Here is an 11,380-nt window from a genome sequence, read left to right as displayed (position 1 = left end):
TTGTCGTCGTTAAAGGTAACTTTTTTTTTGTTATTTATTAGATTACGCATTGAATATTTAGAATGTATTTAGCAATAAAATAATTTTAAAGTATATATAATGAAACACTTGTGTCTCTAGATGCACTAATGTCGCATAAATCCACAAATGCATGATCCAAGCTCCTATTTCCATCATGAGATGAAATCGCCACTACAAATCCATCATTGTTTCCAAATATTCAATAAATATAAATATTAAAAAAGACGAATACGGATGTTCAATTTTAACTCAACAGTTGTTATTTTAGAATAAGAACTGTAGTACACAAATCTTGGTCACTGTAAGCTTAGGAATTAAGAAAAAGGAAACCCTAGAAATATATAAGGAAGACAAAAAGAGAGTGTGGGCTAGCGGTATGGAACAGAAATAAAATAAACACAACACACCCTTCTCTCTTCTCCCTTCCTTTATCTTTCCAGGCTCCTATCTTTCTCCGTGAAAGTCTCTTATTATTGATGTGATTCTCCACCATACTCAGCCCCATCAAACTTTTACAAAAGAAAAAAAAAGAGAGAGCTTTCAATTAGAGAGCACCCAATTGGAATTTGGATATGGTTTTCTCCTCACTTCCTTCTTATCTAGATCCTTCTAATTGGCATCAACAGGTAACGAATGAATTTTCTTCAATTTCATATACATTTTAAAACACAAAAGAAAAAAAAAGGTTGATTATTTATATTAAAAAAAGATAATGATTTCATATATTCCTTGTGTTGTTTCTACTTTATTAATCTGTAGTAGTATATTCCTACAGTTTAATCTTCTTGCTTTTTCAGCAACCAGCTGGAGGTGTTGGAGTTGGTGGTGATCATGAGATTTCTCATCAGCTTCCTCCATCACTTTTGCCACCACCTCAACCGCTGGGGAGCAGTGGGGATGGAAGATCTTTACAGACGTCGGAGCGTGGAAGGATGGCGAAGCTTCCACAGCCGGAGATGGCAATGAAATGCCCTAGATGTGAATCAACTAATACCAAGTTCTGCTACTTCAACAACTACAGTCTGTCACAGCCCCGTCACTTTTGCAAAACTTGCCGGCGGTACTGGACAAGAGGTGGCGCCTTGAGGAACGTGCCAGTGGGTGGTGGTTGTCGGAGAAACAAAAAAAGTAGCAAGGCATCAAGGGGTTCTAGGTCAAAGTCCCCAACAGCTACTACAAGCTCAACTAGCAATACTCCGATTTCTCCTAATTATAGCTGCACCACAGATATATTAGGGCATAATACTCGACCATCTCAGTTTCCAATTTTGCCCCCCTTGCATCACTATACAGGTGGGGATCTTGGGTTAACATTTGGGGTTGGAAATGGAACTGATTTGATCAATCTTGGTCATGATAGTAATTACCCTACTAGCAAATTTGCTCGCTTTCCGTTTTTGGAGGCTGCTAACGGTGGGATGTATGGCGAAGGTCCATCGAACTACAGTGGACAAGTTGGAGGAATGAAGATGGATGAAAATCATCATCAACAAGAACAACATCAAGCGTTGAATTTGTCAAGAAACTTTCTGGGTATTTCAGGAAACGAGCAGTTTATGAGTACTAGCAATGTTGCATGGGGTACAACTCATCTTAGTGGCTTTACTTCTTCTTCTACTACCACCACCCATATCTAGTGATTTACCTTGTTTTCTTATCTTTCTATTCTAAGCTTTCTTCTTTTTTCACTTCTTTGCACGAAAGCCATGTGCATTGTGCATCGCTAGTGATTGAAAGATTAGCATACGATGCACAATGTATAAGTAAACTTTGCATGCGAGTACAAGATTAGAAATGAAACAAGATGGACTGAAAATCAGGGTTTCTTGGAAACCCTAGGGCATATATAGTAGCTTAATTCTAGTGATATATACATCTATATTTTTCTTTGATTAATTGATGAGATTGTAATTTGTAAGTTGCAATGTACTACTATCATGTGATTCAAGTTCTCTTATATATATGGTTGTTGATGTTAATCTGTGTTGATGTTAATTTTAGTATAAAGTTTACTCTAAACTTCACCAACACACCCATATCGTACATACCAAAAATGCTCAAGAAACCTTGGATTTTTTTTTTTGAACAACAAGAAAGATTGGATTATTTTCCTTTCAAGGTTCTATAATATCTTTCGGCTTATTTTAGGGTTTTAAAACTTAATGCCGCTTCTAAACTCAGTTTGTAGAAGTGGACTGGTTTGTTAAAATATAAATAGGTATAGTTGCTCGTTATATTAGATATCATAATGATATGGTCATAGTATCATTAGTGATGTCATATGAATTGGCGAACTATACCCTTTTTAATGACGGAAATTTTGTGCAAAAAATGTTTGAGACGTTCATTGTGTCATCCCATATGATACCAAAATTATCTTTACATGTTCTTGGCTAAAGTAGCTTCATAAATGTAGCAACTTTAATTTGCTACTTGCTACCCTTGACTATGACTTACGCCTTAACTGAAGGTAAAAAACAATGTCTCTACATTCCCTTCAACTAGCTATTTTCTTGAAAACAGAGTCCTATTGTTATTGTATATCATATTGCTGACATGTCAAATTAATGTGAGAGGATTCGAATGCTAAAAAGCATTTAAGAGAGAATCAATGTAGTACACCAACTCAAAGTTATAGATTTACTAAACCAAATGACTCACAAATAACCAGAGGCGGAGCTTGAAGTTTCGATTAGGGGGGGCCGAAAATAAAATATGTATAAAAATTGAAGAACAGGAGGAGTCAAAGTAAAATTTTATAGATTTTGACATAATATGTAACTTTTTTAATACATAAAGGCTATATATATAAAAAAAATAGGGGGGCCACAGCCCCCCTGGCCCTATATAACCTCCGCCCCTGAAATATCTAGAAGCTAAACTTATTGCCTTCTCAAAGAAGGGTGTTTACCATATATACTCACTGCCAAAAACGTGAAAAAGATAGCCACCAAATTTGAGAATCATTATTCTCATAACGCGCATGTTAAGCCAAAAGGCAATGAACAAATGTATTTAGTAAGTACTAATTAATGTCCATAGTCATAATGTCACATGCATGTCCAAAACAGTAGACCAAAAATCCAGATTAACCCAAATCTTAGTGAGATATATACCAATGGCTCATAAGATCGAAGAACTCACTTGATAACATGCATTTGGTGTTACAGTCATTCGCTCATGAAGAAGGATTCATACGTATAAAGAGGGTCGGTACTCAAACAAACACATATTCAAGGTGTTAAAAAAGGGTCGGTTAGCCATTTATGGTAATAAAAAACGATTAATTTCTTATATCATACGAACAAGATTAGAGGATTAAAATTTCATTGAGTTTTATAGATGAACTGTTAAAAATTAAAGAAGTGTTTTGTGGAATATTTTAACACGAAATAAAACATGAGTATGATAGTGACAAGGCACTTTAGATTTTAGCAGTAAGGTACCATTAAAATAGCAACTAGCATTGAATTCTGTTGTTGCTTTTTAAAGGCTAACACTTGAGCAAACTCCCATTTCGAAAGTGAAGAAAATTTGTTATCAAGCCCATGCTTATACGGACCAGTGTGTGTACAAGTAAAACTCTGTGTGTAACGTCTGACTACAACTGCTTTTTCTCTTTTAATCTGAGTCTTGAATCTTGATCTTATGATGTGATGATGATAATGACTACGTGGCATTCCATACAATTAATTCAAAAATCCCCATTTCCCTTTTACAGACGTCAATTCTACTGCTCACATATCAAGGAGTCAATTTCACAGGTTCAAGGTAGATATCCCTTTCTTTATTAGAATCTTTTGTTTGTAAATATATGCACTTTTTTTAAATGATATGGAACCATATTGAGAATTAATGTTGAAATTGTAGTCTATCTTTGAGTTGATACATCTTTCTTTAAATATATACAGAAAATTATAGTCTTGGTCTATGTGGTTTGCTTAGAATAACATTTTTGTCATACTATTGAAAATGTAACAACATTTGTCCCTATAGAGGTTTTCGTATCACCGATAGTCCCAATGACCGTGACCGTTTAGCAACCTTCCTTTAAGTGTATATATATTGACGAAAATGCCCTTGTTTTTTTTGTCTTTTTTTCCTTTGACCAAATTTGCTATAACCTAAAACATTAGGGACCAAAACTGAAACATGGGGTTTAAACCTACCAGCAATCTCTTCACCTTCCCGATTGTCGATCTCTCCCCCTTCCCCGTCCTTTTGTCTGCCTAACACAATCTCTTCATGATCTGTATATATAAATGTATATATAAACCGACCCCTAACCATGAAACACACACCTTTGAACCTTCTCTCGTAAACACCCATCATCCTCACCACAACTACACCAGGAATACCAAGGAAATCAAATCTTTCCTCCAAGCCCTTATTGACACAAAACGGTAGGCAAAAGTGATATTGCTATATTTATACATATATTTATGCATTATTTCAATACATTTGAGCCATATTTGTTTTAATACAAGTATATTTGGTGCTTATTAAGTATAAATATTATTTTTTAGCCAAAGAAAGACATTCTCGTGAGAATGGACCAAAACGAAGCAAAACTGGAAACTTGGAGGTTGAAGCTTGTATCAAGGAGAAGAAGAGAAGAATTATACATAAAATATGATTTCCAACGTGTGGCATCTCCTGATCCACAATGTGGTGTTGAGAACCTTCTCGATTGACCAATGATGAAGCTTGAGGGATACACATCTGATATGACTCCCACAACGTGGCGACCATATGGCCACGACATGGAAGTTATAATTTGGCAAGTATAAAAGTCGATTTTTAAGTCAAAATTCGAGATGAATGTATAGAGAGCTGTTGTTTTCTTCGCCCGAAAGCAACAAAGAACCCTTGGAGATCGGATTTCGATTGAAGAACAAGAATTAGAGAGATTAAAGTAAAGATTCATCATTAATCATTCGGTTTGCCTAGATTTACTATGTTTAACCTAGATTAGTATTTGATTATGTGTGTTTTTCTATAATCATGAGCTAATAACCTTTTACTTTTGGTTAGATTAGATGAAACCTAATACTATGTGTAAATTTAGATTTTATGGATTATTAAAGTTAGTTTTAGTTTGTGTTTAGTAGATCATTATCCTAGCATGTTAAATTTTCAATCTTTATTTCCTTGTCCTTAAGTTTTGTATAGTTGAATGGTCACTAATTGCATAAAGTTGTTTACCTACTTGTTTATGATCATTAAATTGCTAGAGCTAAAGATTGAGCATATCTTAGTATACGTGATGAAGTTAGCTACTTGACTGTGTTAAGGGGCATTATTACATCATAATATATGCTTGATTTTTTTTATCTTGATCATAGATAGATAATTCTTAGATATATTCATTCATTATCCAAATCTATCTTAAAATAAATTTGGTGCACCTAACTTGCATGATCATTGTGTTTAATGTTCATAAAGTGACACGTGCTAGTTAGTTTGATCATGATAACTAGGAACTTCTAATTTAGTAACCAACAAAATTAATTCGCTGTTTGATGGTCGTAGCCTGGACTTCCACAGTGCCTTCATAATCCACTGTCAGCGTGTCCATCATCTCTTGGTCTGATTCACAATTCTATACGAGATGATACATGTGGTATGGAAGAGAGTTTCTAACAGCAGCCTTGGCTTTTTCATCATGACTAAGCAGTCTTTTGTCATTGTCATCATAACTTGTCTCTGGCTTTTGATTCAGGGGCCCACGGAAGCGTTGTTGACCATGGGTTGGTACATAGGAACATGGGGACCTTTTTCAACAATATTTCTCATCTCATAGTCCATGGTTTCAAGAACCACCATGACCTTGGTTTTCCACATGTCGAAGTTTTTTTCATCGAAGGGAGGAATTTTGTCGGGACCAAAGAATTTGGATTTACTTGAAGTCGAAATGATTACTTGAGTGTATCAAAAACTCGCTCTGATTCCAAATGAAGGTTTGTATCGATCAGATACACTTCAAGTGTGAATAACAAACGTAAAACTAATCAAGAAGATGGGTTTGTCACAAAGATGACTGACACAAAGCCATGATCACAACGTTAACATTTACCCTAATGTTATATATATATATATATATATATATATATATATATATATATATATATATATATATATATACTAATCTATAGATGTATATCCCTTGATTAAAGGGATTGAGTCTAATCTATACTAAGAACCGATCCTATCACAAAGATATCGGATCTATGATCGATTCTATACTTATATCTATCATTACCTAATATATAAAAGATTAAAATCAAATAACCTTACTATAAACCGAAGCTGATAAGCTTGATACATTGGCGCTACATATATAGTAGACGTTGGCGTTGATCTATTAGCGTGTCGTGTGTTTGACTCATCAAATCACAAGGTGTGACCTTACATTTTCAAGTTACTCCATAATATGAAAAGGAGTATCATGTAAAGGCTAATATAAACACCTAATGATCATTGACAGTGACTCAATGATCTACTAAAAACAGTGGGAAATGACTCAAAAATGGGCGTTACCAAAAAAATTATGGTCCCAAAAATGTGAATTGGGAGACCCGCCTCAAAATTAATCAATACAAGGTGCGATGAACATAACCTATATAACTATCTACTCTAGACCCCTATAAAAATAAATATCAATCTCAAAAAGGTGGTGAAAGACTATATATGCAAGGTTCGGGTAAGACTCAAGAGTATATTGAGGTATCTTCCCTAACCAAGATGTGAATCTTCATGTCTTCAAAATAGCTTACCGGGCTAGTCTTTGCTTGCACATATCATCCTGACTAACCACCTCCATCCGCACCAAGACCCATTTAAGCTCATGCATTTGACCCCCACACAAGCAGTCAAAAACCAATCTATTATGCTTAAAATGTGTCCTACTTGTCAAACATAAGGAATTCAATAACAAAACTCAAGACCAATATGTGATTCAATACTTATGACCTTATTCTATGGTGTACAAGAGGTGAGAATAAACGGATTACAAAAATGCATGCATGAAAATGTCCTAACTAAATGTTATGCTAAAAAATGAAGATAAGAAAAGCGAAATCTTTTTGGATTTTTGATATGTTTTGATGAAATGCATGAGGAAACTAGATGCTAATATACAAAACCCCCCATCTAAGCTTAAGATGAAGCATCGTCCTCGATTCTCAGAGATGGTAGGGCAACCTACTGAGTGGAGGGAGGATGAGGCGCAAGTTGACTGTGGGGGTTCCAAATTGGCAAGAACTGTACAACCCAGAATTATTGTTTTGTACCGTTTGCGCCAACTGTTTAATGGAGGCATTGGTTGCAGATAAGTGAGTACGAATGTCATCAACAGTTTGATTGATGAGATCAAAATGCCTCATGTATGTGTCATGGTACTGATCCGCCCAGTAGGTATAAATATAATGTGCAGTTCCATCGGGGTAAGAGAAGTAGATCCCTACATGTGGAGGGGTAGAATAAACAGGGGTAATGGAGTGATTAGTACGAGCTTCGTCTTCATGGTGGATGACCATCCGCTTAGGAGCATATGTGATAAGCTCAACACGAATATTATTTGGAAATAACCTCCGTGTCTGAGTGATGTCTTGTTGGAGCTGGAGGGAACTGAAATCCCTAGTAGGAACTCGGAAATAAGCTTTTTCTACACCAACCATGTAATACTACCGCCACCCTCTTTGTGGAAAACTTACGAGGCTTCAAGGACAATTAATGTCTGGGCGTGCGAACCTTTTGTGATTTTTTCAAGATCAAGACGTTTATCCTTAAGAAGTTCAGAAAAGCAAGACGGGTGGTGGTAAGTGACCATCCCGCCAAAATGAATGGCTCCGTAATCACTAGTGGAAATCTTTAAAAGTTTGGAGGTAAGACATGCACCAATATGTGGTCTATTAAGGTTGATGACCATGGACCAAAGAATTTCTAACTCTATCTTACCGACTTTGCTTACGTTTTCTTCGGGGAAAACAATATTAGCGATAATTCAGAAGGCCACCCTTCAGACCGAATAAATAATTTAAGATGCTTTGGTGGATCGAGCCTTGTAAGAATCCATCCCCGTGATTTCCATCCAAAAGTCCTTGATTTTAAAAGGGTATTTTTTTCTCGCCTAAACCCTAAACGAGGACCATAGTTATTGTTTGTAGAAATCCCTACAAACCTACTAAGATCACATAGACTCAGAAAAATTGCAATTGCAAGATATGGAATGAGAGGCTCATGGAATTATCATTGAAATGCAGAGATTGTAATAATTCCAGAGTTATGTTTTTAAATGAATCCATAGGTGCTATAGTTAAGATCCTCTCAAATCTAATATTGCTAAATAACTGAAAGACACTATTAAAACGTTGTTGTGGGTGTATTAAAAAAATTAAATTTCACTGCTGGTTACACTAATAATATAGCATAGCGAAGCAGGGTCGAATCCTTAGGGATACAACCTAACAATTAATGTCTTTTTGCAGCAGGCACATTCTAGTCAATAAACATAAATGATAAGAAGAGGGATGTTGATTAAAAACTAAAACTAAAAGTTGTAGCGAAAATAAGCTAAATTAAACTCAGTAATAAAAAAATTCAGTTTTGTTGCGACTTTCTTAATCATGCAATCAGTCCAGATCTGGTTATTCATAATGCGTTTTATCTAAGCTGATATTGAAAAACCTAACAAGCTCTGGTATAATCTTTTTTACCTAGTTATGTAACATCCCAAAAAGACTAAGTAAAATTTTCATTTTAAATAAGTCAAAACCTTTCATACATTATCTCAAAAGACAATTGGAGTAAAAGTATTCTCAAACATCAGAGTAAAAACATAAATAATTATTGCAGAATAAATCTTCAAGGGATGCAGTGCGATCAAATCCAGGCTCTTCTTTTTAAAACTGGTAGTACATGAAAATGATTAAACCACAAAACTATAAGCATGAAACTTAGTGTGTTCCCCAAAATACTTCATACCAAACATACATAACAGTTAAAACATAACCAAATCTATTTCATCCCTTTATGTATCTTTCAATATTAGGCCTATTTCACCCCTCTTCAGTATCTTTCAATTGGTATTGGGTCTATTTCACCCCGTTCTCTATCTTTCAACCTGTATTAGGTCTATTTCACCCCCTTCGGTATATTTCAACTAATATTGGGTCTATTTCACCCCCTTCGGTCTCTTTCAACCGGTATCGGGTCTATTTCACCCCTACAGCTAAGCATACAATCATATTAGCAAGAGTCACAAAGACAACAAGCATATAGATGCATTACAGTAAGTGTCACAAAGACAACTATTATCCTACTCACATAATCTAGTGGGCTGGCACTGGTACCTTCGACCCACGAGTATAGTGCGGATGACTCACCCGAACTACTCATTGGAAGTTTAACCACCACCTCAACAACAAAACAACCAACCCAAGCTTCCTAAATCCAAACCGAATCAATCCTTATCCAAAAGCTCAATTCTACTCAAGTTTGACGAAAAGTCAAACTAGTCAAGTCCACGGTCAACGGTCAAAGTCAAAGAGTCAACATTCAGACCATTGCCACGTCGTGGCCTTCCTTGCCCATGTCGTGTCTATTCCATGAGTAAATAGTTGAAGTTTCAAACTTTGCCATGTCGTGGTCACCTTCGCCACGCCGTGGGAAACTGTCTTAAGTGCCATTTCTTCACTAAGCACTTAATCCTTACTGATTTAAATCCAAAACCTCATATCTACTCCTTCTCAAAGATTTAATGGATAAAGTTTCCAACTTCGTCCATTAGGACTTCAAGCAAAGGTAAAATCATGAGTCCTAAGTCCAATAAGCACTTAATATGACCAAAACTCAAACATGAGGTCAAGAACACTCAAGCTAAGAACTTTTTCTCACTAACATCAAAAAGTTATTGACCATGAGAGAACCATATCAAGCTCTGGAGTTCCTCAAAATCCAAGAGCATCCAAGAGTATGATCAAAACATCCAAAAATGGGCTCAAACATCAAACACGAAATACAAAGGTCAAGATATGAACTTTATACGTCCAATAAATCAGAAATATGGAAAAGATGTTGGATCCAATCTTGTTCCTTACTTCCTTACATCAAGATGAACTTATTTCTTCTTCAAGTTTCACCAAAAGAGGACATTAACCTTAATATCAAGCCACCAAGCTCTTTTTCATGGAAGAGAGGCTAGGGTTTCGAAATGAAGGGATGGATGCTGAAGAAGATGCCCTAGACGGGGGTTAAAATGCTTAAATATGGGAGCAAACCTAGAAATATGTAGGTTTGGGCCTGAACAACTATCATGTCGTGGTAGCCTTACGCTACGCCATGGTGGCTCCATAAAATGTATGACCCTTTCCAACATAGCCACATCGTGGGCATCCTTGCGTCACGTCGTGGCATAGAGTTTTCTTCAAAAAAAATCCATCTTTAGTCTTAGATGACAAAAGGCTTAACCAATCTGGAACACAAGTGTTACAACTCTCCCACACTTAAATTAGATTTTTTCCTCAAAATCCGATCTTACAACTTATAGTTAAACATCCTTTGAATCCCTTGTGGGTTCTTCCAATTCCCATTCCTCCTATACTAGTCGTCGAGTTCTCAGATCTCGAACAGTAACGAAGAACTTACGGATTCCAAATCCAATCGCACATCTCAAACCTTTGAGAGACCTAGAAGGTTGGGATCACCATGATTTCCGAAACTCTGGATGACATCATAAGCAACCGACTACCTTCCACTACTGATGTTGATTCCCTCCTTAGGAAGAAATATGAAACTTGATAAATACATTCCTTACAACTAACCTATAAGACCCCACTTCCAATGAAAATCGCCCAAACTGGAAACTCTCAAAACTACAACCACAAACCAACTCCATCAATGCACTTCCCGAAATCGGGAACTCATCAGTTAAAATTTGGTAACCATACCCTGAGATTGATGATCATCCGTTCGTCATACCTTCCTCTAGTTCCCTAACCAGGAACACCACCAATTCCTACCTAAAGAATACTTAAAACATTCCGATCGCGAATTTCCACAAATCTCAAATCCGGAAGTTGTGCCCAAAAACCTTAAATATACGCTTGAGTTCCTGACAAGTCATCACCAACCCACTGCTTCCACGAGCATAATGATGGTTCACCTAAGAATTTCCTGTTGCATTCGAATCGCTTATCAGCTCGGGTGTACATTCACCTTCCAAATCACTCTATACATTTACGATGAACTTCATCAAGAAACTTCTGATGCATAACTAATACACCCACCAAAACACAATGCTACTAACCTTAAGATCCAAACCAGTTGGCATTGAGTCTCTCGACTCCCAACAATGCAC

General features: G+C 36.2%; 1 protein-coding gene across 1 annotated transcript; it reads left to right on the top strand.

The window, feature by feature from the left end:
- Positions 1-397: 397 nt before the first annotated feature.
- On the top strand, positions 398-2,000 carry LOC145071010 (dof zinc finger protein DOF3.6-like). Its single transcript, XM_079017960.1, has 2 exons — positions 398-647; positions 819-2,000. Exons 1-2 carry the CDS (start codon positions 594-596, stop codon positions 1,656-1,658), a joined length of 894 nt encoding a protein of 297 aa, XP_078874086.1. The 5' UTR covers positions 398-593; the 3' UTR covers positions 1,659-2,000.
- Positions 2,001-11,380: the final 9,380 nt, after the last annotated feature.

The sequence above is a fragment of the Lactuca serriola genome, chromosome 8 (genome assembly GCF_051521515.1).
Source record: "Lactuca serriola cultivar US96UC23 chromosome 8, Lser_US96UC23_V15, whole genome shotgun sequence".
Taxonomy (NCBI): domain Eukaryota; kingdom Viridiplantae; phylum Streptophyta; class Magnoliopsida; order Asterales; family Asteraceae; genus Lactuca; species Lactuca serriola.
The sequence above is the reverse complement of the archived record's forward strand: the minus strand, read 5'-3'. Positions and strand labels throughout refer to the sequence as shown.

Bases quoted from the DNA above. Each gene is read 5' to 3' on its own strand.
- LOC145071010 (XM_079017960.1), top strand. From the start codon at position 594: ATGGTTTTCTCCTCACTTCCTTCTTATCTAGATCCTTCTAATTGGCAT. The intron at 648-818 runs GTAACGAATGAA...TTGCTTTTTCAG, and splicing joins CTTCTAATTGGCATCAACAG to CAACCAGCTGGAGGTGTTGG.